We start from the raw sequence: 26,011 nt of genomic DNA on the forward strand, positions 1-26,011 counted from the left end.
ACACTAAAGGTGAGAAGCTAGTTATAAATATTGTTTAATGCAAGTTGTTTAGTTTTTAGATTTAGGTTAATAAAATGCCAACGAACTCAGTACTACCGAGCGGTGCTGGTTAGTTTGTTTTTTAAACACTTCAGTTTTGACATATAAAACGTTTATCTGTTTCAGATGCAACTGCAGAACCTAGAAGCTACAGAATAAAATCGAGCCTTATAAGAGAAATGTTGTCTGAGTTCATTGGAATTATCATTTTATTGGTAAAATTTATGTTTAGAGCTATTGATACAATACAATGACAAAATATTTTGAAGTTTATCTCAGTTTGATATAAAGTTTAAACACTGTTATACGGTTTTTGTTTGTGTTGTTATAAAATAAAAACTTTTTTTTAATTAAAGTAAATGCATTATTTAAATGAGATAAGTGTTATACTCAATATAATAACAAAAATAATTAGTAAATTCGATTCTGTTATGTTTCGTGCACTATGCTATATATTCACAAATAACAAGCTAAAAATGAAACACGGTGTGTTTTACTAAACTCCAGCGTACTTGTTGTACTTTTTAACTATAATTATTAAGTGCAGCTCTCTCTGAAGATATAACTAACTTCATAATATTTATAATATTTACATTTCATATTTTTTAACTTTTAAGTTTTTTACATATAATAAAACCGAATATTGTTCTTTAGAAATAATATTTTTATTAAATTGAAATAAGTTAGTTTTACAATTTTTCTAAAGTCTACTAAGTGTATCATACTAAATCTACTGTGTATTAACGAACTTTAAAATAAATAAAAGCTCTTATATGCTTAACGTTTTTATCTACTGTAGTCTTAATAAAAATCTTTACAACTCCTAAGTTTAAAAAGAAGCTTAATTTTCAGTAAAAAGTATATAGTCAAAATTCATATTTTATAGAAAAAAAACCTTTTGTAAATTAGGATTTAAGTCAAACAACACATGCTCGATCTGAAATGAGAAAAGTTTCAAAACTTATTAAAGAATCAATAAAATTTTTGTATACCAAAACATTTTTTAATATTTATTGATTTTCTTGGTTTCCTTGTAGCTAACTTGTTTTTTTTAAATAAAGGTAAACCGAGACTAAGTAACATTTTACAACGAAATTAAAATATAAACAGTATAGCATAACAAGAAAAAAAACCGAGCAGCCCACTAACTATTTAGGATAAGACATTTAAAAAATAAAATAAAAGCTAAATACTTTCAAATAATTAGGAAGGTATGTTTTTATTAGAAAATTTCAAATTTTTTTTAACATAGATAATCGGAAATGGTTCAGTGGCGCAAAATGTACTTCATAGAGGCATACCCGGTGGTTTCATGGCGATAAACTTTGCTTACGGCCTTGGAGTGACTATGGCGGTTTATTATGCTGGGCAAACATCAGGTTAAAAGCTAGTATGATTAAGCTATAAAGTTTCAAAACGTAAGAAAGTTTTTACTGAAATCATTGCAATTTGTTTAAAAATTTTTGAAAAATATCTTAAACACTTTTGTTTATAAGTTGAGTTTAAATTTTATATCAAGCTGCTGTCTGCGTTATTGGTTTTACTCGTAGTTTATTTAATAATTAAAAAAATTTTCTTCTCGGTTCATTAACATAAGCAGCCAGTAATATAAAAAATCATATGTTCTAGTATTTTTTTTTAAATAACTTTAAACTTACTTTGTGTTTTCAATAACTTTCAGTTAGAAAAGAAATTTATCTGGTCAGTTGAAGTATTTATTAATAAGGTTATAAGTACCATTAAAAGAAGCTCATACATAGTTGATAATACTTTATATTATTTATTACGTTCAAAACGGCAGGAGCTCACTTAAATCCTGCAGTTACCATTTCGCTGGCTGCTTACAAGAAGTTTCCTTGGAAAAAAGTACCGTACTATCTAGCTGCTCAGTTTGTTGGTGGTTTTGTTTCTGGTTTCATTGTGTGGGGAACTTATTACAGTTAGAATCAAAATATATTGATATACTTTTTATAATACAATATATGTTATAGTAAAAGCAGCTACAAAACTATTAGAGTTATTAGTATTTTTTATTATTATGTGTGTTATAGTAAAAGAAGCTATAAAACTTTTGTATTTTATTTTAAGTTATATGTTGTTTTTTCTGTTACTAGTATTTTTAAAATTGGTAAACGTGAGTTACTAAGAACCTTTTTTCAAAACAACTTTATACCCAAAAAGTTTTATGGCAGTTTTAGCAAACTGTATAAAATTACAAAAAAGTGTTTTTTAGTTTTATGCACAATATTACAAAATCTTAAAACTAACTAGCTTTTTATACATTAAACGTTTTTTTTTATGTTTCAGATGCACTCAACGATTTTGATGGCGGTGTAAGAAAAGTGCTTGGTGTAAATGGAACAGCCGGCATATTTGCTACGTACCCCGCGGAAGGCCTTTCTGTTTACAGTGGAGTAATAGATCAGGTAAAACTAAAAATACAAGCTGTTACTTAGTTAGGTTATTGTTATTCGTCATAGCTCAGAAGAAAAATTTAAATTTATAGAAAATTATTCTTATTTTTAGAGTTGGTTGACTTTGTTTGAAAGCCACCTTGGAGCTTGTTTTAGATCTAGGTAACTTAACAAAAGTTTTTAAACATTTTTTTGTAGAAATAAAGATTAAAAAAAGTTGAAGAAAACTTTAAAATTTGTAAAAACTACCAAAGGTTCTATACGTGTAAGTATATTGATATAAATTAAAATGTTTTCTTTTATTTAAAGCATACAGTGTATTTAAGAATAAGCTTTGTTAAATTAAAAGAAAATAAATAAAAGACTTAACTTTGATTGTATTAGTTTCAAAGTATTTATCTAAATAACAATTTTTAGATTGTTGGAACAGCTATACTAGTGGGGACGATTTTCGCAATCACTGATAGGAAGAACAACAAAATGTCAGATGGACTAACTCCGGTGGTAATCGGTCTGCTCGTTTTAGCCATTGGTTTGATTTTATGAACTTTTATGTTTTATTTATTATATTTTAGTTTGATTATTCATTACGACCTCTTTGCGTAAGTTAAGATATTTATTATGCTAAAAGATACTTTTACTTTGAAAATAAACACTTCATGTTGAAATTTTCTAATTAACCAAAAATTCTAAGCTCGATTCAAAATTTTAGGAAGGCTGTTTAAAACAAGGTTTCAGTTAAATTAGATTGAAACGTTTGCTTAAAATATTTTAAAATAATATTTTTGATAAATTTTTGTAAGTATAGTAAACTTTTTAAAATAAAATCATTTGAACATTTAGATCAAAATTGTTATTTGAGCACAATGTTCATTAAATCTTTCAGGACAACTTAAACTTATAGTGCAAAAATATTTTACTAACATTACTTTTTTAAACTTTAGTATGTACTACAGAAATATGATAAAATTGCAATTATTGAACTAACATAGTTATAGAAATATAAAGAAAAAACAAACAAAAAGTCGAAAAATGTTTTATCATTTGAAATAGTATTAACAAATTTTGCTTTTTTATCGAGTACATTTCATATCATCGAATGAAAGTACATTTACTTGTGTAATTTAACTTTAGTATAGAAAAGTACTATTCTTTCATTAAAACTTGTATGTAATAACAATTATTAACATCACAAAAAATTCAAGTTAGTCAAATAACGTATATAAGAGATTGACAGTCGCTTAATTTCTATATGTAAGTATACTTATTTTTGATTTATAACAAAAGTTGACAAATACAAAAAAAAAACCATTTGTATCTTAGCAGGTAGTTTTAGCTCTTAATTTATAAAAAAATCGTTTATTCCTCGAATTAATTTCAAAATTTTACGTATTTTTTTTAGAAAGCAGATGTTTTAGTTTGTAAAAGTTTTAGTGAATAAATACAATTTATTAATTCTATCGGTACTTTGTGTATATCAGTTACAACAAATTAAGTAATTCAAATCGTACCTCAAATTTGTTATTTAGAAAAAGAGATAAAATCGATAACTTTTAATGGTTGTAAGAAATTAATAGTTTATGAAACGACAAAAAAGCGATGAAAAAAAAACTGTTCCAAGGACCTAGTGTACGAAAAATCCTTTTGATTATCGTGATTTATTGACACGTCTGAAAATTCTTCAGCTAAACAGTTATAATTAACACAAACACTTAAAAGTGTTTAAGAAGATTTAAAAAACAATGAAAAACAAAAAAGAAAGTTCGATCTCGTTTGTAAAAAACTGATCTGGATTTGCTAGCAGCAATAGTGATTTTTGTATTTTTTATATATTTTGTATCAATGGTTGTATGTTATCATATATAATAAAATATCAAATATTGCAACCTTAAAAATAATTTGAAACATATATATATGTATATATGAAAAGTATTAAGATTATTTTAACGTTTTTAAAATTATACATTCTCTTAAACTTAATAAATTAAAAAAAAAATTAAGAAACAAGCTTTCTTAGAAAATAACTTCTCAGCTTTAGTAGAAAATAAAATTCAAACATTATTGAGCGTAAATTTTGAGCAAAAAAAAAGTATTCAACATAATAAAAATAACTTAAGGTTTATCTTTTGGCTTCAACTATGGATACGCAATAAATCCAGCTAGAGACTTCGGGCCAAGACTATTTACAGCTATACAATGGGGTAAAGGAGTTTTTACGTTAGTTGATTTATAATTTTTAGCATATATAGAAAAATATATAATTATCTATTATTAACTATTAACCTAAAACAGTATACAGTATTTATTCTTACTTTTAATAAACACATGTACATACCTACTTTTGCTTCTATTCTTTCCTTACAGTATTATTTTTTTACGGAGCTCCGTTTAAGAGTGTTTACTATTTATCAATTTTATATATAATAAAATGTTTATATAAGTGTGTAGCTCGATGACCAAAAGGTATTTCTATACACAAGGTCCTTTGACCAAAACTTTTAACGTCGATTTTTTTATCGTGTTCAATAAACATTTTTTTCTCCTTTCAGCGAACCAAATGGTCAGTACTGGTGGATAGTACCATTTTCCGTGCCTTACATCGGTGGCCTTGTGGGTGCTTCGATATATCAGTGGGCAATTGGACGCCATCTATCAACCGACAAAGAAGAAGTTAGTTTATGTTAATGAAAATATATCTTAAATATTAGAATTGTGTGCTCGATTTATAGTTGTATATTTATTGTACAAAACAACAGCATGTAGAGTTGGAGTCGGTAAAAGTGGTTCAAAATACACACGTTGAATAAGAACACCAAGCAAACACTACAATTGTTATTTTAACTCCTATGAAAACGTATTAGTTCGTTTTAACTGATATTGAGTACGTATAGTTTTGTACAATTTTTTTTTGTTTTTTATTCTCATAATTTAAACTTGGTTGAATGTTGTTTTTACTTTTGATAGTCATACAACTTACATTTACAATAATAAATTTGAGTTTCTTTTCAGTTTCATTGTTTTATAATAACTAAAAAAATATCAAAAATACTTTCGTAAAGTTTTAGTATTAACTAGCACTAGCTTGATTAGTTTTATTTGTGTTCAATAACTTTGTGTAACAATTTTAGTTAATAAACTGTTTATTTTGAAGCCTAATAGTCCAAATTCTGTATTTTTTCTATAAAGACTTTATAACTTAAAGTTCTGTAATAATTTCAGCAAAAACAAAAGTTCAAAAAATCTAAAAAGCAATACTTACAACTAAAAGAAAATAAATAGCTATAAGTAAACTTAATTATTACAACTTCTTCAGCTCGTATTATCTTTAAACCTTAGCTTAGTATTTACAACAAAATTAAATGGTAAAAAAAACAGCTTTATTGAAACTTTTGTGACTAATTAAACTTTTTATTTTAAAAACACAAAGATATTTTACAAATTTTATAAGTTCATTATTTTTTCCTAAAAGTTTAGCCGTGTTAAAAACTTTTATAATGTGAAGTTTGTTTGAAAAAAAAAAGTGTTATTTTTTTTAATTTACTGCTAACTCAAAGATGGTAGTTTTTAGACCTTGTTACAAATAATAAAAAAATTTAAACAATTTTTTTTCACAAGTGGTTAACAGTTTGTTTAAAAAATATTAAACCAAACATTGTTGACGAACACGTAAAAATATTATTCATTATTAATTTTTAATCAAAAAATGTCATAACTAAATAATAAAAGTTTGTTTATTTAACTATATTTGAAAAATGTGTACAAGAAAAGCAAACTAATAGATTATAATAGACTAAAACTAAAAAATAAAGCTGTTTAGGTAACTTAATTAAGCATTGACTCTATTAAACTTTAGGTATTAATAGATATAAAGATCTGAGAGTTATCAGTTAAACTTCTAGAGAGTAATGACTCTTTATTAAGCCATTTCTTTGTTTTTACAGTTGCTTACTACAAATATTTTTTAAAGCAAATACACACTTTATTGTTTTAGCCATACAAGATAACAAGTTTATTTTAAGTAATACTTATAATAAAAAAAACAAATAGAAGATTTTAGAAACTTTAAACTATACTCATCCATTAAAACTAATTAACGCATTTAATATACACCATTACATACAACTTAGTTACAATAACTATTTGAGACAGCATCTAAAATATTTTTCTAGTTGGTTAAACTTTCACAAACTCATGTCTCATCAAACCTCAAAAAACAAGTTTTCTGAAAAAAATTATAAGTAAAACCTGTTAAACAGTTTAATTTATCGAAAATAATTAGTTTTCATGCACCAAACCTGGTTAACTTAGCGTGTTTTCAACTGATATGCGACTACTAATGAATCCATTACTCTTTTCAGTTTTAGAACAAGTGCTAAAAATAAAAAGTATTCATTTGAAAACTTCCACAAAATTCATGATACAACCCAGCACTTAATTGATTTTTTGAATTCACATGTATTTAAATGAATTTTTGACTTTATTCTTTAAAATATTTACTGTATTTAATTTAACAAAAGAAACATAACAATAGAAACTCCTCGTAAGGGCTTCAGTTAAAGGGCAAAATAGAAACTTAGGGGGCATGAGTAGCAAAGGAGGCCATGGGCAGTAAAGGGGCCACAGGGGGACCATGAGGTCATAGTTTGAAAGTTACTCTAGATATTCTGGAGTTGATGATGAAAAGCAAAAAAAAATGTCTTTTGGCATTTTTAATTATAGTTTTTAATTTATACTAGATATTAAGGAAAAGTTTTAGGGGGCCACAAGCCGTAAAAGGGAGAGCCACAAGGCCATAATTTGAAACTTACACTAGATATTCTGCAGTTGATGATGAAGAGCAAAAAGTTTTTGGAGAAATATTGTTGGAGGGGGCCATAGCTCTTTTAATTTCTTTAAGGGGGTCCTTTTGAAAAAAAAAGTTTGGAAAGCCCTGAGTTAAATACATACTAATTTTGAGCTAAATACAATAAGTCTAGCAGAAACTAAGCCTTGACTTACATATGCAACGAGATATGATAATTGTAGATTAACGACTGCAGGTTTTTCGGTTGCGACTGATTGAAGAGTATCAATAAAAACGAAATTCGAGTCTTAGTCTACCAAAAGCTTGTCGTCTGATGATCGAATTAGTATGATCAAATCTTTATGCTAACTAAACAAAAAAGTTTTTGTGGTAAACACTTTCAATTAGGCTCTTAACTTTATAATTAGTAATTACTAGTGCATTTTTGTTATTACTTTATCATTCTTAAGTCAAAATAATATTTATCATCAATTACTACAATTATTTAAGATAAATGCGGCCCGCGGAAGGCTATTTTATACAAAGTGCGGTCCAAGAGCATCTTATTTCAGAAAAAATTAGCCAACCACTTATAAAAGGTTGCCGAACCCCGATATATAAAAAAGAAATACTTTACAAAAGTATGGCACGTTAAAGACTTTGAAAGTTGTTATGCTTATAAAAAAAAGATTGCATTACAGTTATCGGACAAAAAATAATCCTTTTTTGAAAAAAAAAGAGTTTACTAGAATACCTTAAAACTAGCAGCTTCGAAAATAAAGTTTTACAAATTTTATCACACAAAAAGATTTCTATCCTCACTAAACTTTTAAGAATGAGAGCATTACTACTTTATTGTGTACAAATTAATTAAACGTGTTAAAACGTTATAAGAATATTGTTCAAATTAACTTAATCTTGAGTATATATGTATATGAAATTTTTTTATCATCAAACTTTCTGTGCTAACTTCTCAAGCAAATGTTGATTATATTCTAAAAACTTCCTTTTCAATCTTGAAAATATGTTTTTGTCTGAAGTTATATTTATTTATGCGTAGGGTTAGTAAAAAGCGCATACTAGAAGTAGCTTAAAATTTTTTTCTACAGAGTTATGACTTATAAGATACAAAATTAGTTGTTTATACAGCTTAAAATCTTTACAGCTATCAATGTCATAGAAGATTTCTATTGTTTTATATATTAAAAGTAAAACTTGTTAAATAGTGTTTATCAGTCACATAAAATGGTGAATGTGTTTTGTAAATGTTACAATTGCTTTTTTATAAACATTAATTTTTTTAGCAGGTGCAAACAATAAGAATAAAAACTTTGCAACTAAAAGTTTATATTATCTTTATAACGTTAACTCTTTGTATACTTTTAACTTTAGAGATTATAATTATAGTTCTCAATTTATGGTTTATGATAATTATTAACTTTAAATACTTAAACTAAATCAGAATAACCCTTAATTTAAACGAGATCTTCAAATATTAATAAAATCTGTAAAAGTTAAAGTAGAAATGTGAGAGACATTAGGCTTAACTTGAATTAAAGCTGACAATTAGATAGAAAAAAAACTAATAACTTTATTACCGACAAAGGAAAAAGAAATCCAATAGAAAACAAGCTTGTGCAAAAAGGAAGATTTAAGGTATTTTTTTTCATATTTTTGTATTCTGTAATAATTTTAAACATATAAATTATTGAAAATATTATAACTAACATTTACTAAATAATGCAGTATGCATACATACCAAGAATTTAAAAGTTGTGAAAGTAAAGCAGCCACCCTGTTTAATTTACAATATTATTATAAATTGAAAACTCATCTAAAACTATTTATAAAAATAGTTTACTACAAGCACATTGTTACGTCATTAAAAATATAAAACTGAACTCTGTAGTTTATTGTTAACCCGGCAAAAGTGATTGAAATAAAACTAATTTGAAAAATCAACGATTGAAAGATTATCCAAAAAATGGTAGAAAATAATTCGGTAGTTCCGAAAAATAAAGGTTTGTTAAAGATATATTTATAGTTGAATTAGTCGTTTCGTTTTTTGTTTAAATTAGTCGTTTTGCACTAAAGTTATCTTTTTTTTTTATGAAAAGAAATCTATCCTTGTATAAAAAACAAAAAAAGTTAAAGCTGGAAGACCCTTTATGTATTATTCCTTTTAAAAAATGTGTTTATAGTATAATTTTAATTTAGTAGCATAGTATGGTGAATGTAAACAAATATTTTCTAGCAGTCGAAAATAAGTCCTACCAAATAAAATCTGAAGTAATAAGAGAATCACTGTCTGAGTTTGTTGGAATTATCATACTTTTAGTAAGTTTTTTTAACAGTTTGTTTCATTTTAGTAACGTATAAAAACTTGCAAGTGGTAGATAATGTTAAATATTTTAGTTTTGTTATCACCATACTATTGTTTTGTTATTATTATATACTCAAACAAACTTCTTGCGTTGAGATCTTCATTAACAAGTTATTAGCAAGCAATTTTTAATGTTTGTTTGTATAAAGGAAATAAAACTAAAACATATATATTAGCTTACAGATAAAAATCTTTTTAAACGGATAAAAATAAATTATGTATATGGTATCTTTATAAACTAAATTAAAAAAACTATAGAATCAAAAGTTAAAGAGTAAGCATTAATGAAGTGAAAACAAAATATAAACAAAACTTACTAAATATAGTGATAAAATATTAAAACCACAAGGTTTTTCACTTATTTGATTGTAAAACCTTTTTAAGCTATAAAAATAAAAAAATAAGATATAACAACTTTTTATTAAAAAAAGCAAAAACCAATTTTATTGTTGTAAAGTATTTAATGTTCAAGATGCTAGGAAATGGTTCTGTAGCTCAAAACGTGCTCCATGAAGGGGAGCCGGGGGGATTTTTGTCCATAAATCTAGCTTATGGTCTTGGAGTTACGATGGCTGTTTTGTACTCCGGGAAAGCTTCAGGTTTGTTTGAAACAAAACTTCTTTATAGTTTTACAAAAGAATAAAATTTGAAAACTGTTGATGAAAAATGGTCGTAAGAAATATATCTTAAATGAAGTTGTCTAAGAAGCGTAAGTATTTTAAATCAAAAGTAAAAACTTGCACCAAAAACTTAGAGAAAGTTCTGAATTTAACGTGGTTTAGTAATAGTGTAACTGAAAGTCTTAACTAGAAACTATTTTACTTAATTTCTTGTTAGTAAATCATATTAACTTCAGCAATTTAGCAAAATTTGTTATTTTATTATGTTTTTTCAGTTGTATTTTTTCAACTAGATACTTTATCACTATGGCTTGTTGACAACCTTGTAAATTACCTGTTTTATTAAAAATTAATTTTGACTAAAGGTGCCCACCTAAATCCAGCTGTAACCGTGTCTTTAGCTGTTTACAAAAAGTTTCCTTGGAGAAAAGTGCCGTACTACTTAGCCGCACAGTTTCTAGGTGGTTTTGTGTCTGGACTGATTGTTTGGCTTACTTATTACGGTTTGTTCTCTTTTTTTCTTTTAACTTGTTATATTAAGTTTGAGTCATGGTTAAAACTGTACAGTGTACATAAAACGTGAACGATTGCTTTAATGTTTAATTAATCTTAAGCCAAATGGTTTGTTAAAAAAAAAATTTGTTGTTAATATTATCAATAACTTGTAAGTCTTAATTATTTAAGTTTTTATAAGTAGTTCACAACTCTTCTTATACACTTTAGATGCGTTCAACAAATTTGATGGGGGTATAAGACAAGTTGTTGGTGTCCAAGGAACTGCCGGGATATTTTCAACTTTTCCACATGAAGGTCTTTCTATGGGTAATGGAGTGCTTGATCAAGTAAAAGATAAAACCTTAAATAAAATTATATCTTAATTTAGTTTTAACGTCATAAGTTTAAAACCACTTACATAAAGTTATAATCTATATTGAAAAAGTTGAACTAAGCTTGATATCGTTTTTTATTTGTTTATAGAATTGGACAAGTTATTTTTTAAAAGTTTTAATTTGGTGCACGTCTATTCAAACTCTGACAACTCTATTTCCGAAAATTAATTTTTTGATAGGTCTGAGTTTTTATTAAATATATCTTTTACTAGGCACAGAAAAAAAAAAATATTATAATCTTTTGATTAGACCTACATGTGAATTTTTTTATTCTTAAAAAACTTAAATTGTTTTTTGAAATTTTACTATAATAAATTTTTATTATACCGAAACATAGTAATTTTAAGTTGTTAGCAATTTTCTGTTTAGATAATAACTACATCAGATAACTTTTTTAAGTACTATAATCTTATTCTTTAGAACTACATGTTCGTTTTTATTTTATTTAAAATTAAACTTTTTGAGATGGGGACCCTTAAAGACTATTTTAAGAATTGGAGTTGTTGAAATTAGAATTGTCATGCAACCATTTTAAATATTTAAGTTTAATACTTATAATTTGTATTTGTTCTTAGAATGAATTTATAACTTAAAACTTACGTTTTCCGTTTTAACTTGTTATAGGTTTTCAACGTTATTAATTACAATATTTTTTTCTTCTTCAGAAATTCAACATTGTTTTTTTTTTAATAGATTATTGGAACTGCTATACTGGTAGGCACCATTTTTGCAATGAACGATGATAAAAACATTAAAATGTCTGGTGGGCTTAAACCTCTTATTGTTGGACTTTTGGTGGTTTCAATTGGTAAACATATTAATTCAAAAATAATTGAACTTCAAAAACTAAATTACTTTATTTTTACCTTACTTTGTTTTCATAAATTAATATTTAACTTATAAAAATGACTGCTTTGCTTTATAAGAAAAAATATATATGCAAAAAATACTTTAAACAGCGAAAAAGTGTACATAATTACATAATTAGATTTTAGATTACAAGTAATGAGAAAAAGTTAGGTTTAAAAGATGTACAACTATATATTTACTTAAAATTTCTTTTCCTTTTTTATAAGCTTTAAAGTAGCTCACTTACAGTTTTTAGTATGTAGTACTCTAGATTTTTTTAGCTTGGTTAGTTTGTAAAAACACAAAAAATAGGGTTATCGTTCGGCTACAACTATGGATATGCAATAAATCCAGCTAGAGATTTTGGACCAAGACTATTTACTGCTATTCAATGGGGTAGAGGTGTTTTCACGTTAGTTTGTTAGCAATATTCTTTAAAAAAACTATGTTAAAGGTAAGAAAAGTAAAAATAAAGTAAATAAAAATAAGAGGTAAAAAAATTAAAGTGTAAACTTGTCAAAATACAGAATGAACTAACATGGTTGCACCAAAAAGAAAATGTTATTGCTTGATTATAAAAACTTTTAATTTAGTGAACCGAACGGTCAGCATTGGTGGTTGGTACCGTTTTTTGTGCCCTACATTGGAGGCGTGTTTGGAGCTTCGGTGTACGAATGGACGATTGGAAATCATTTACCTCAAACAGATGAAACTGCAGTCTCCTCCACAGTAACGACGGTAACTTTATGAACTTGTATCGCTACACATCTTTGTAAAATAAAAAAAATTGAAAACTTTAAAAGAAAGAGAGTGCTTTAAAAGCATGTTACAAATTTAACTACGTTTAAATACTTGTGTAGGTATTAAAAAAAACTACATAGTTTTGTATTGGTAGGATGCAGGCAAGAAAAATATTAAAGACAGTAATGAAGACGAAGCAAAACCAAAGATAAAAGATCTTGAAATTGAGGATGAAAATAACGCTTTATCCGAAGTCTAAAAGTTGATTTTTTCCAGTATTTAATTGACTTATTTTAATAAACTTTAGTAACCAAAGAAGTTTATACGTCTAGATAATGTGGTTTGGGTAAAAACAAATTTTTAGTTGAAAACATTAAAACTAATAAAAAATTATTATTCAAGGATTGTTTAATTAATTTATTTAAAAAAAGGGTTTATGATACAGAGAGCAACTATAAAGTAAGTTTAAAAAGTTCAAGTAATACTGCTTTAGAATAATTTGAACTACAATGTTAAAGTATTTTGAAATAGTATTTTAAATATTTACATTGTTAAAACTGTAAGTATTACAACGAAAACTGTTTTGTTATAACTTGAACTAAATTAAGATTACACTAACTTAGAGACTTACTAAGGAGTTGTAATATAATCTGCTGAATTTAAAACTAAATTTTACATTAGCATTTACTTATACTTTAAAGAACTGTTGTTTGTTGTTTTAAATGAGCTAATTATTTAAAAAGTGGTTTTTAATATTTAGTTAGTAAGATAGAAAACAAAATATAAATGAAATAGTTAGTTCACACTTAGTGCTAATATTTAGTTGTAGTTTGAATTAAATAAATCATATTGAATTTAATATTTCAAGTCTTAACGTATGGAGAAAATAATTAATACTATTAGAATCTTGTTAGGTACTAAATTAACACTAAACATTCTACTATTTTAAGTAAAATCAATGAAATGACTAGATAATATTTGTTCAGAATTTATTTAGTACGATAAATCGTTCAAATAATTTTCTAAAACAAATTAAAGTTGAGCTTGGATCCATGGGATGACAGCAGAGTTCTTGGAGTAGATGGTTGGGTAGACATCGGCATCACAGGTACCTGATCCCCATGAGGTGTTTCCGATCAAGTATTTGACTCCGTTAACTTCTTGCCACAATGGACCGCCAGAGTCTCCCTGTTTATTTAATTCAAATAAAATTAACAGCACTTTTATAAGCAGTTATAAATGTTATCGCAAATCTATGACTACTACATTCAGAGAAAAAAAAGGTTAAAAAAAACCGTTTATGATTGATTAATGTTTTAAAGGTTAGGTATATAGCCATTTAAATTACTAGTAAAAAATCAAACTAACGTTGCAAGATCCAGTTCCTCCGAGTCCGACACATTGGGATTGTGGGGTGATTCTGAAAGATCCCCAGACGGCAGCGCAGTCACTGTCTTCCATCAATGGAACATCGGTGATTTGGAGGTTGACTGGGAGAACTGGGTTTCTTCCTCCGATCTTACCCCATCCTGAAATGGTTCCGACTCCGGTGAATTCTTGTCCGGCAGCTGGAAGAGCGATGGTTTCGACGAGTCCTGATTTCAAGGTGACGGCAGATTTGAGGGTGATGACGGAGTAATCGTAGTTGATGATAGCTGATTGGGTGAAGTCGGGGTGAACAACCCAGGTGCTGATTTTCATTTGTTGGGCCAAGTTGTTGGATTGAAGTCCTTCAAGGGCAACAGTGGCGCTAAAAGATATCACAATTTGAAACAAAGCATGTTTGAAAAATAGTTGACAGATTTTAGTAGTTAAAAAGTATAAAATAACTAAATTTGCTTTAAAAGTAAATGGTTGAAGTTTAAAAAGTATTTTAAAATTAGATATTGATCATAATTGAATAAATAAAAATAAATAAGTAATTCTAACCATATTAAAGCAATACTTTAGCTTAATTGGAAATAACCATTATAATTAACAACTACATTTGTTAAATTTGTAAAACGGAGATAGTATAATTCAGCTTAATAAAAAAAATATAGAATGTGTATTCAAAGTTTTAATACTTGCTCTTTTTTAAATACTAAGTTCGATATTTTGATAATTACTACAAATAAAAACTTACAACTGCCATCCGGAGATTCTGCAGTGACCAGCTGACATGACGTGGGTGGTTGAGAGAAGAGAAGCTCCACAGAAGTGGGATCCTCCTGATTGGAGGGAAACTTGGAATGGTACTGGGGAGGAAGCATCAGATCCTCCGATGATACGTTCGTCAGCCAAGGCGGCTGTATTGACAATATTAGTTTTCAAAAAATATAATAAGAAGCACTTACTATATTCTTCTTGAAACTTTTATAAATCTTAGAATCATAATTTTTTGTGTACATTACACTACTTGTTCATAAATAAAAAATAAAGAGCTTTGCGAAAGAAAGAAATCAAAACTTTACAAGTATCCGTTATAATATTTATTCGATTATATATTTTTTGTTGAATGTAAATTTTTTTTTAAAGTTTTTTTCGTTAATTAATTTTTATTACAAGCTCAAAAGCTTGAAATGAAGAAAAACTTACCGACAGCCAAAAGCAAAACAGCTACGAAAACTTTCATTCTTGTTATACTAATTGTTATCAGTTGAATGATATCTCAATATAAAAACGTTGGCTTTTATACATCTTTTCAAGCATATGTTTATTTTCTCAAGGACTTATTTTGTTCAACGTTGTATATTACTTTGTAATAAAATAAATATTTTGCAACGATATGTTTGTGTAGTTATTTATAAATAGAAAAATGTGTTTTATAACATTAGTTAAGTAACATTTTTATTTTTTGTTTTTTACAAACTACTTTTTATAGTTTAAACCTAGAAGAAAAACTTAATATTTTATAATTTTATCGTTTAAAGTAAAAAAAAGTAAACAAGTTGTAAAGTTAATTTAAAACTTAGTAAAAGATAATATTACAAAAAAAAAATTACGTGTGCTTATCTGCTTAACAGTATTGTTTACTAAATTTTTATTATGTTGGTAGTTTCTTAGTACTATGTGCTATGACTATTTTAAACTCTTTTATTTTACATACTCTTTTGTTATAGTTTTTTTTTAGCTTGTTTAAATAGATATTCTTATGAAATAAAGAAAACTCTACTATTATAATTTAATTTAGTAGTTCTATTAGGTATTAATTATACATATCTTTTTAAATTTTGTAAAAAATCTACTTTAAAAGTTGTATTAAACTGTAACTAATTTCTTACATTTAGTTGTTAAGCTTCTTAAGCAGGGAACTAAGTGTCAGAACGTTGAAATTTTATTTATGTCTACAATATTTTTACTTACTATCCTCATATTAGTAAGTTTTATAATACATTTTTCGAGCTACGACAAGTCACGGTTTTGTATGCTGTTCGACTTAATCTTCTATATTTCAGATAAAAATAAAAATTGACCTTTTGTTCTACATGATTTTGGCTAAATATTCTTTATAATGTTTAACTGTACAATTTTGTTATTATAATTTAAAAATTATATACACTCAAATGTAGTACATAGGTCATAAAACAGCTTCAACTACTTAAAAGTTTCAAAATAGACTTGATTAAACTAATTCTTTTGATTTATTCTTAGAGACAAACAACTGTTTCAAAGATGACCTAAAACTTATAAACTACTTTAAAAGTGTGTTAAGAAGAACAGCAAATAAAATATTTGTTTGATAAAGATTAAGTTTTTTAATGTAAAAAAGTAGGTCACTCATGTGGATATGTAGCTGAAAACAAAGTGCTTTCCTTTTTAGCATATAATAAACTTTTCTGGAAGGGCTGTTGTTAATGTGCTTTGGGCTTTAGATTTTGAAATTATTGGATATTCAGTTGATTCCTAAGCTAGATTTGTGAACTGTTGCTGCCAAATTTTTGAAGTGATTTTTGACTGAATTTGCCGTCATAACGAGTGGCAAATAGTAGCTGAGATGAATGTTCTGCAAGATGAAGACAGCTTCTGGAGATTTGACAGAAATGCTTGTTACAGGGATTTGTTGCTTTGGAACGTATAATTGGAGATTGGTGACTTTGGAATTGTTGAATATTTGGTTGTGAAAGTTTTAATTTATTCAGTTTCTGCCTTGTATAAGTTTTATGTTTATGTTTATTTGATCACTGTAATTTGTTTTTTCTTTTTATGTTAGTGTCTTTCAGATTAAGTGGCTTAGGTTTTAATGCCTAGGTCCTTCGTTGGACAATAAACTTAATAATAATAATAATAATAATAATAATAATAATAATAATAATAAAAACATACACTTAGTTTTGGGTCAAATAGCTTTTGCAAGCTTAAAAAGCCGTTCGTAGTCAGAGGTCAGCAAAGTTCGGCCCGCGGGCAAAATGCGACCCGCAAAGCAAAAACTAGCTGCCCGCGGTGTGCTTTTCAGCTTAAATATGGTTTTGTAAACAATAAAATAACAATTTTGTCATAAAATAAGGTTTTTAAACTAATACTACCATCTATTAATATTGTCCTGGATATGATATTAAACTGTTTTGGTGTATGACTCGATAACCGAAATATTTTTTCGTACACCACGTCCTTGGACCAAACTATTTGAGCGTATTTTTTGTCATTCAATAAACAATACAACACTAGAGATTGATTTTTCTTTATTTAATCACAGTTTGAGTTTTAAATAGTATTTTAAAAACAGTTTATATCTTCTTTCGTTTTATTAAAAAAATTTTTTAGTATGGATATTTAATTTTAGATTTAATACTATAAGTATTAGATATTTGTTAGCTTTTATAATAAGAAATATATTTTAAATTTATATAATGTATATAATGTATATGATAAAAACAAATAATACAGTATTCTATTTTTATTACACATATTTCTGTGTGTTAACGGATTAACACTATTCAACGGAGCTATGAAAATAAAGGAAGTTAATGAATATACAACATACCAAGTTTCTGTGGCTTTTATTGCCTTTACGTATTGTTTAATTTATTAATTCAATAATTAATGTTAGTTGTTTTACTTTTTATTTATAATAAATTACATATTACTTTTTCAAATTAAATTAAATCGATCTACTACTTTTTCCAAACATAAAGAATAAATTATCTAATTTTGTAGTATAAATTAACTAGCTAGTTCTTATATCGTGACGCAATTATTAGATATATATTTTCAGTGATTAGTAACCAGTAAATAAAATTAGTACTTCCTTCATTTACATGTAAGTAGTTTATATTATGATTTGTTTTTTTTATTTTGTACTTTTTTTTTGATTTATTTTTTCTAGATTTAATAATTAAAAATATTATATACTTTTATAACAGTCGGATTAAAATTAAGTATTTTATCTATTATTAACCATTAACCTATACAAATCTATAGCAGTTATTTTTACTTTTAATGGACACATGCATATACCTACTTTAGCTTCTATTCTTTCCTAACAATATTTATGTTTTTACAGAGCTCCGTTGAAGTTTGTTAATCCGTTAACAAACAGAAATATGTGTTAGTGTAGTAAAAGAAGGATACTGTATAACTTGTTATTATTATATATTCCAGTGAACTTGTTTCGCTAGGACTTTTTTTTAACAAACGCTTAAATTTATATTTTGAATAGTTATAATGTGTGTGTTTATATTAGTAACTTTTATTGTATAGTCTTTTAAGTAGTTAGTAACCCTATTTAAGTTAGTTTAAAAAATATAGTCGTAAACTTTTTAACTGAATAAGAATTTTTCTACATAGTGATGCATGTTTTATGGTTTTTAGTTGACAAGTATTTTATTTAATAAAGAGTTTTGAAACTACAAAACTTATATGTAAAAAATACTAAAAAAGTCAAACTTTTAGTTAATGATATAAAAACACACATTTAGTCTAACATAATTCCAAAAAAAATGCTCCTGTTTTTTATGAGATTTTTTTTTCTTTGTGAATGTTTTTAATATAATAAATTACTTTTCATACATATTAAAGTAGATGTAAAACTTTTTTAGTCGATGGACCAGATTTATCCCAAAATGGCCGCACTTGTTATAAAATTCTTCTTTGGCCGTGCAAGTTTTAAAATAGTATAATAAAAAAAAAGTCTAAACTAAGTTGCAATGAAACAACCATTCATCATATAATAGATTGAAAAACAGTTTATAAACATTTGTTATAAAGAAGCTCAATTCTATTACTTCTGCATTAATTTTTTTTTACCTATAAAACATGTTGCAGGGCCAAATTTTATGTTTGGCAAGCCGGATCCGGCCCACAATCCGTACAATGCTCATCAGACAAAACAAAAATATAAATGTTTAGTTTCAAATACAGTCTGCTTATTAACTGTAGGTAGCTAATTTATGTTAAGCTTGTAGTATCAAGAAAATGTATTTAACAGCCTGAAAAACTTACTTAATTTGAATTTAAATTCTAACATTATAAAAAATTTATGACTAAAATATATCGAATCGCAACAACTCACTTTTTGAAAGTTTTTGTCGAGTTAAAGTTATCTTATAATACATGTGATTTCGTACAAGCTTTATAAAATAAGTTAAAAATTTGCAATATTAATAACAAAAAAGAAGTTACTAAAGTTTTAATGTAAGTTTATCTTAAATTGCTAATCAAACTGTTTTAGACTTCTGTTAGTCTAAAAGCATAACTAACTACAAAATGAACTAAAAATAAATATCTATTTGTTATTTATATTTATTACATTTGCTGTTTTTGATATGTTTTTCTAACATTGGTATACAATTAATACTTTTTTGTATTTTATAGTTTTTGTGTGAAGAATTTTTAAAAGTTTTCATTTTTATTTCAATACCATTTCAGTTTATTCTAAAAAACTAAGACTTTTTAAAAGATAGCTGTGCATATAATTTAAATCAATGGAAAAACGTTATTTACTACTAGCTTTAAATTTTAAGTTCGAAATACATTAAAAAAATGTAACTTGTTTAAAATTTATTTAATACGATAATCGCTCAAACATTTCTTTAAAACAAATTAAAGTTGAGCTTGGATCCATGGGATGACAGCAGAGTTCTTGGAGTAGATGGTTGGGTAGACATCGGCATCACAGGTACCTGATCCCCATGAGGTGTTTCCGATCAAGTATTTGACTCCGTTAACTTCTTGCCACAATGGACCGCCAGAGTCTCCCTGTGTATTTGAAATACCAGTAATAAATATTTCAGCAAATATATGACATAACTTTCAAAAAAACGATTAAAGTTTAAAAAAAACTTTACGATTGATTCAAATGTGTATAAATAAAATAAAAATCAAACTAACGTTGCAAGATCCAGTTCCTCCGAGTCCGACACATTGGGATTGTGGGGTGATTCTGAAAGATCCCCAGACGGCAGCGCAGTCACTGTCTTCCATCAATGGAACATCGGTGATTTGGAGGTTGACTGGGAGAACTGGGTTTCTTCCTCCGATCTTTCCCCATCCTGAGATGGTTCCGACTCCGGTGAACTCTTGTCCAGCAGCTGGAAGAGCGATGGTTTCGACGAGTCCTGATTTCAAAGTAACGGCAGATTTGAGGGTGATGACGGAGTAATCGTAGTTGATGATAGCTGATTGGGTGAAGTCGGGGTGAACAACCCAGGTGCTGATTTTCATTTGTTGGGCCAAGTTGTTGGATTGAAGTCCTTCAAGGGCAACAGTGGCGCTAAAGTGTTTTTATTAAATAAATAACAAGCAATTACTACTTATCTGTAATAAAACTTTTAAATTGCTGAAGTATTTTAACTGTTAAAAGGCTGTAATTTGCTCTAATAAAGCTATTACGTAATTAAATTGATTTGAAAAATAAAAGTTTAACTTTTTGAAAAATTTTTAAACATTAAACTTCTTTATTGTAGTTATGTCAGTAAAAACAAATAAATAGTTGTATCATATTAATGCAGTACTTTAATTGAATTATAAATAACCAAAAACTTTGTAACTACATTGCTAGCTTTATAATTTTGAATATCTTTACTAACAATATAGCATGACTTAGCTACTTAATTTTTTATAGAAATATACATATACAGTTTTAATGCTTGCTCTTATATTAAATACTAAGTTTTATATTTTGATAATTACTACAAATAAAAACTTACAATTGCCATCCGGAGATTCTGCAGTGACCAGCTGACATGACGTGGGTGGTTGAGAGAAGAGAAGCTCCACAGAAGTGGGATCCTCCTGATTGGAGGGAAACTTGGAATGGTACTGGGGAGGAAGCATCTGATCCTCCGATGATACGTTCGTCAGCCAAGGCGGCTGTATTGACAATATTTGGTGTTTATAAATATTACAAGTACATAAGATTACATAAAGTAAATATCAATAACCTTCATAAATATTTTTAATTATTGAACTGTTTTTTGTTGCTTATTGTTTTTTTGTTTCATTAGTTTTTGTTAAAAATTAAAAATAAAATATTAATAGCTTTGTATAAAACGTTAATTAAAACATAAATATACGTTAAAATTTTTCAAGTATTATTTTTTGCTTTTGTTTTAACTTAAAAAAGATACTATCAAATTGTTTGAATAATTTTCTTATGTATAGTTTTATTAATTAAACCTTATTATTAGTGCAATAACTTAAAATTAAGAAAAACTTACCGACAGCCAAAAGCAAAACAGCTACGAAAACTTTCATTCTTGTTATACTAATTGTTATCAGTTGAATGATATCTAAACACTTTTTTATTGCTTTTTATACATTTTCTTAAACATATGTATATTTTCTCAAGGATTTCTTTTTGTTTTAGGTTGCATAACTTCGTAATAAAATAAATATTTTGCAACGATATGTTTGTGCAGTAATTTATAAATAGTAAATTGTTTTATGCAACAACGAACTAAAACATTTAAAGTTTTTTAACCTTAAAACTATTATTTTCTTGATTTGAACCTGATAAAAAAAAACTCAATTTAAATTATTTGCATAAAAATTTTAATAAAAAAAAAAGTTTAAAGAAACTTAGTTTAAGAAGTGAATGAACGTTAATTGAAGTACATCAAAAAAATTTATTGACATATACGTATGAAAGTTAGCTTATCTGCAATGCTTTTCAAACTTTATGTTGAGTCATTTAATAAAGACCATTTTAAGTTTATTTATTTATTTTACATTGCTTTTATAAATTTTTCATGTTATATTTTTAAGAAAACATTGCTTATAAACTTAAATTGTTTTTACTTCGTTCATTTAATTAACCAATTCACAAATCTGAGAAACAGACAACTCTTTTTAAGTTTTTAAATAATGTTTATTAAAAGTTTTTAACTGTTACTTATTTGCTGCATTTAGTACTTTATCTATTTTTCATCAGGGAAATAAGTTTTACATACAAAAGTTTTGTTTGTACTTACAAAATTTTTCTTATTGTATCCATAGCTGTATTTTTAACATTATCCGCTGCTGTTATAGATGTAATAATAAAGATAAAGATAATTATAAGCAAAATACATATTTTTTTATTTTTGGGAGTAGTGAATATGATTTAACACAATCGGTTTATACTATATACCACATCAGTGGTTAACCATAGTTTTGATAGTATATAAAAATTGTGCACATTACGTATTAAATAAAATAAACTCATTAAATACTAATACTTTGTTTTTACAGAAACTAATCTTACTAAGTTTTACTTTAATTTTAGTACAATATAATAAGTTAGAACTTATAAATATATTAGGAGTCAACTTACAAAAATAATTTAAAAAGTCGAATACTTGTATAAAAATAGCTTTATCAAACATGGAACTTTAAATACAATAACTTTATAGTAATTAACTTTTGTGCACATTACTGTGTTTACTTTGGTAAAGATTGGTATATACGACTTTAAAAAAATCGTTGAATAAATCATTTTAGCTCAACAAAAAATATTTTATTCATAGATAAAAAATATCCAACAACTTAAGTGTTTATATATCGTGCACATATTTTAAAAACATTGATGCAAACAAATCTTAACTGTACACGAAAAAAAGCCGTAGATATTGTTTGATAAAAGAGTATTCTAAATCATACATAAAAATTGCTTCAACAATTTTAGCGTTCATATATTTTATTGCACCATTCAAGCCTTCTGATTGGCTAGTTGTCCGGGGTGTCCCTGACGTGGGTGAGATCGGAAGCGGGGATTATGTGGGATCCGGAGTAGGTGGCCAGCTGCACCGCCCCGTCCTCGCCGTCCACGAACAGCTTGGTGATGGAGGCGTGGAAGGGACACTCGAAGGTGGAGGAGAGGGGAAGCTGAAGGAGGCGGAAGAGGAAGTAGCGGAGGGCGTTGCCGTGGAAGACATACATTTCGCGGCGGGGGCAGGGCTTCGTGTGCTCGATCGGCTCCTTTCTCACAAAGTGGTACCTTTGAGAATAAAAGTATTTACACTTTTAGCTTTTGCTTAAGTTCAATCTTTTGTTAAAATATCATTTGGTGGTTGAACTAAAGAAAACATTTCATCAAGCCATTCAGAAACTAAATCATACAGGTTTTAATTAATTTTACTTACTTTTAACATTGCTGACTAGATGAAACTAAGAAAGTTGTTAAACACACCAAAGTAATTCAAATTTTGTTTTTTCTTAAAAGATACTGTTTAAACACATATAGGACAAAACTACTGTTTTTCACTAAGAAAAATTTACGTTCACAGTATAACAATATATGTGCACTGATATAAACTACCAAACATAAGGATTACTTAAAGTTTTATTAAAAATGTATTACTAGTACGGCTTCTTACTTTTTAGCGAAAAGGGTTTAGTTTATGATTATTTTATTTTAACTACTTGTAGTAGAAATTTAAATTATATGAAAACAAAATATTATAAAAAGTACAAAACTGTTTGATAATTGCAAGAATAAAAACCTGTAACCGGCTTCAAAGTTGGCGGTTGCCAGCATTGTTTTGAAGCTGGCTGGATTTTCTTCGTAGAAGTTGTTCCAATCCATGCTACTTTCTTCAATGCTCCAAGTGTCATTCCATTGGCCACATGGTAAATGTCTGTTGTATGTTATAAAAATCATAAATAAATTGATATAGTTTATGAGACGTGAAGATAATTAAAGTTTTAGCATTGTAAAACTTAGTTGATTCCTTTAACAGGCTTAATAATAACATGGTTGATAATTTACAAACATTTCTGAATCTACTATTTAGTCTTAGACATTTTAATAAATACATACATAGTAACTAAAGTGTATGGATTCAGTGTTAAATGAAAACTTTTGACTGTAAAAAACGATTACTTAATTTTAAACTTTTATGTGTTTTTCACTGGTATTTTCTTTTGAGTTTTATGCTTTATTAAGTTATGTATATATTCAAAAACTATGCTACTAAATTGAAGATAAAAGAAGCTTTTATATCCACTCTAACAGGAAAATTTATATTTTTATGTTGGGACTTAAAAGTGACTAGAAAAATTCGAAGCTTTTTTTAATACTTTTAGTATTAACACGGTAAATTAATTATAGCAAAGCTAGTTTTTGAAAACAAAAGTTCGAAAAAGTTTGCATTAGACAATTATATTTACGTAAAACTAATAAAGTAAAAAATAAAAATTTGGAACAAACTTGCTGACAGCTTTTCCCTCGTTAATTATTTTCCATGTGTCCTGAGCTCGCTCGAAATTGGAAACCACAACTTCGTCAAACTCCAAGTTAGATTCCACGATCCAGTTGTGCGTGTACCTTGCTTGTCTCTTGCCTTGCTCATTCAAGCCCGCGCACTGGTGTTTGCCGTGTCTATAATATTTTTTTTTATTTTTATTAAACAAGCTATACTGCCTTTGATCATTAAAAAAGATTTAGATTTTTTTTCTTCTGTTTTTAAGTAGCTCAATTTTTTTTAAGTTTTGAAACTTTTTGAGACTTTAAACTATTTTATTTACGAAAAAAATAAATATACCTTATGAAATACAAATGACGGTCAAAGTCGTTGTTGTTTCCCATCCTCCAGTCTTTCTGCCACTTACAGTCCTTTGGAAGACCTTTGCGGGATTGAAATATTTTGCTATTGCGCTTCAGAGCGGTTCTTTCACCCTCGGCGTTGACATGGTTGAAGCTTAATTTGCTTCTGCTCCATGATATTGCACCAAGAAAAGTTGCAACCCCTGTTGCCGTCAACTTTTGCATTATTTTTTATCCAAATAAAAGTTTTTTTTTTGTGAATTTGATATTTATATAATTTTGTTGCTAATAGGTTTAATGTGATGTCATTAGAAATCAGAACTTTATTTATCACATTAAAAATTAATTCGTTATAAAATCATTCTTGTTATCAAAAGGTTTACTACAGGGGTCGGCAGCCTATTACAAGTAAATGGCTTATAGAAAAATTACTCTTTGGTCCATCTGTATAGAAATGGACTTCCGCAGGCCACAGTTATTTAGAATAGTCTAATAAAAATAATAATGTTTTAAACCAAAAACTTGATAAAATATGCAAGAATACAGCACTAGTAATAACTAATTGCTAAATTAAGAGCCAAATTGTAAACTTTTTCCACAAAAACTTGTTTATTAAAATTTTAAGAAAGTATTTTTGAGCTGAAAAGTACGTTTTGAGCCACAGATTTTTGCTTTACGAGCAGAAAAAAAAAACAAAAACATAAGTAATGTTTTTTACAAACTAAGAACTTAAAGTAGTTTTTAAGTATGTTCCAAAACATTTAACTTATTTCACGGACTACCTTTAGAAATAGTCTTTTTAAATATTACTTTTATACTAACTTTTTTATCAAACAACTTTTTTGTTATTTCTATTTACTAAAATTTTAAAAACAAGGTGAAAGATCAGAATAAGAAGTAATAGATATAAGACATAATAAAATAATAAAAACAAGTTTTCACATTACACTTTTTTTACAAAACTCTGTTTTTGTGTGTCAAACGAGTGTAAATATGTTATCTAATTTTTGGAACTTTGTGTATAAGTTGTATCTGTATACAAAAGTATATCAACACTAAATTATTAGGATGATTTATGTACTCGTATGATTACTTTATCATATAAATACTTATACTATAGGTGATTTGGGTAGTATAAGTTATATAAAATTTTCCGGAAGTTGGGCAATAGTTGAGTATTTTGGTCATTATTAAAAATATTTAACTAGAAGTAAAAATATTTTTAGAGCTCTCTGTGTAGACAAGTAATTATGCATTCTTGTTTGCAATACCTAAAAAAAAGTTCAAATTTGGTTACTAAATATGCGTTTGTTTTAATAAATACTATTCTCAAAACAATTTTATTGTGTCT

At 26.9% G+C, this 26,011-nt stretch overlaps 4 protein-coding genes across 4 annotated transcripts; 2 read left to right on the forward strand and 2 right to left on the reverse strand.

The window, feature by feature from the left end:
- On the forward strand, nt 1-5,603 carry LOC145832046 (aquaporin-3-like). The gene is made up of 9 exons (XM_082939414.1): nt 1-108; nt 166-254; nt 1,292-1,418; nt 1,841-1,978; nt 2,347-2,465; nt 2,871-2,985; nt 4,571-4,670; nt 5,003-5,123; nt 5,210-5,603. The coding sequence occupies exons 1-9, from the start codon at nt 75-77 to the stop codon at nt 5,258-5,260; spliced, it is 894 nt and encodes a 297-aa protein (XP_082795540.1). The 5' UTR covers nt 1-74; the 3' UTR covers nt 5,261-5,603.
- Nucleotides 5,604-9,220: 3,617 nt separating this feature from the next.
- LOC145838820 (aquaporin-3-like) lies at nt 9,221-12,978 on the forward strand. Its single transcript, XM_082946447.1, has 9 exons — nt 9,221-9,257; nt 9,491-9,573; nt 10,092-10,218; nt 10,605-10,742; nt 10,963-11,081; nt 11,823-11,937; nt 12,291-12,390; nt 12,572-12,716; nt 12,874-12,978. The coding sequence occupies exons 1-9, from the start codon at nt 9,221-9,223 to the stop codon at nt 12,976-12,978; spliced, it is 969 nt and encodes a 322-aa protein (XP_082802573.1).
- A 6,761-nt stretch (nt 12,979-19,739) lies between these two features.
- LOC145838831 (chymotrypsinogen B-like) lies at nt 19,740-21,392 on the reverse strand. Its single transcript, XM_082946458.1, has 4 exons — nt 21,356-21,392; nt 20,846-21,008; nt 20,028-20,409; nt 19,740-19,895 (listed from the first exon to the last, which is right to left on the reverse strand). The coding sequence occupies exons 1-4, from the start codon at nt 21,390-21,392 to the stop codon at nt 19,740-19,742; spliced, it is 738 nt and encodes a 245-aa protein (XP_082802584.1).
- A 1,449-nt stretch (nt 21,393-22,841) lies between these two features.
- LOC145838843 (serine/threonine-protein phosphatase Pgam5, mitochondrial-like) lies at nt 22,842-24,885 on the reverse strand. The gene is made up of 4 exons (XM_082946469.1): nt 24,659-24,885; nt 24,325-24,495; nt 23,618-23,752; nt 22,842-23,112 (listed from the first exon to the last, which is right to left on the reverse strand). Exons 1-4 carry the CDS (start codon nt 24,883-24,885, stop codon nt 22,842-22,844), a joined length of 804 nt encoding a protein of 267 aa, XP_082802595.1.
- Between the last annotated feature and the right edge of the window lie 1,126 nt (nt 24,886-26,011).

Source organism: Thalia democratica, chromosome 1 (genome assembly GCF_965202585.1).
Source record: "Thalia democratica chromosome 1, ktThaDemo2.hap1.1, whole genome shotgun sequence".
Classification (NCBI taxonomy): Eukaryota; Metazoa; Chordata; class Thaliacea; order Salpida; family Salpidae; genus Thalia; species Thalia democratica.

Bases quoted from the DNA above. Each gene is read 5' to 3' on its own strand.
- LOC145832046 (XM_082939414.1), top strand. From the start codon at position 75: ATGCCAACGAACTCAGTACTACCGAGCGGTGCTG. The intron at 1,979-2,346 runs GTTAGAATCAAA...TTTATGTTTCAG, and splicing joins TGTGTGGGGAACTTATTACA to ATGCACTCAACGATTTTGAT. The intron at 4,671-5,002 runs GTTAGTTGATTT...TTCTCCTTTCAG, and splicing joins TGGGGTAAAGGAGTTTTTAC to CGAACCAAATGGTCAGTACT.
- LOC145838820 (XM_082946447.1), top strand. From the start codon at position 9,221: ATGGTAGAAAATAATTCGGTAGTTCCGAAAAATAAAG. The intron at 11,082-11,822 runs GTAAAAGATAAA...TTTTTTTAATAG, and splicing joins GTAATGGAGTGCTTGATCAA to ATTATTGGAACTGCTATACT. The intron at 12,717-12,873 runs GTAACTTTATGA...TTGTATTGGTAG, and splicing joins TCTCCTCCACAGTAACGACG to GATGCAGGCAAGAAAAATAT.
- LOC145838831 (XM_082946458.1), bottom strand. From the start codon at position 21,392: ATGAAAGTTTTCGTAGCTGTTTTGCTTTTGGCTGTCG. The intron at 21,009-21,355 runs GTAAGTTTTTCT...TTGTCAATACAG, and splicing joins TGTTTTGCTTTTGGCTGTCG to CCGCCTTGGCTGACGAACGT. The intron at 20,410-20,845 runs GTAAGTTTTTAT...AAAACACTTTAG, and splicing joins AGAATCTCCGGATGGCAATT to CGCCACTGTTGCCCTTGAAG.
- LOC145838843 (XM_082946469.1), bottom strand. From the start codon at position 24,885: ATGCAAAAGTTGACGGCAACAGGGGTTGCAACTTTTCTTGGTGCAATA. The intron at 24,496-24,658 runs GTATATTTATTT...AAAATATTATAG, and splicing joins CGTCATTTGTATTTCATAAG to ACACGGCAAACACCAGTGCG. The intron at 23,753-24,324 runs GTTTGTTCCAAA...AACATACAACAG, and splicing joins GAGGGAAAAGCTGTCAGCAA to ACATTTACCATGTGGCCAAT.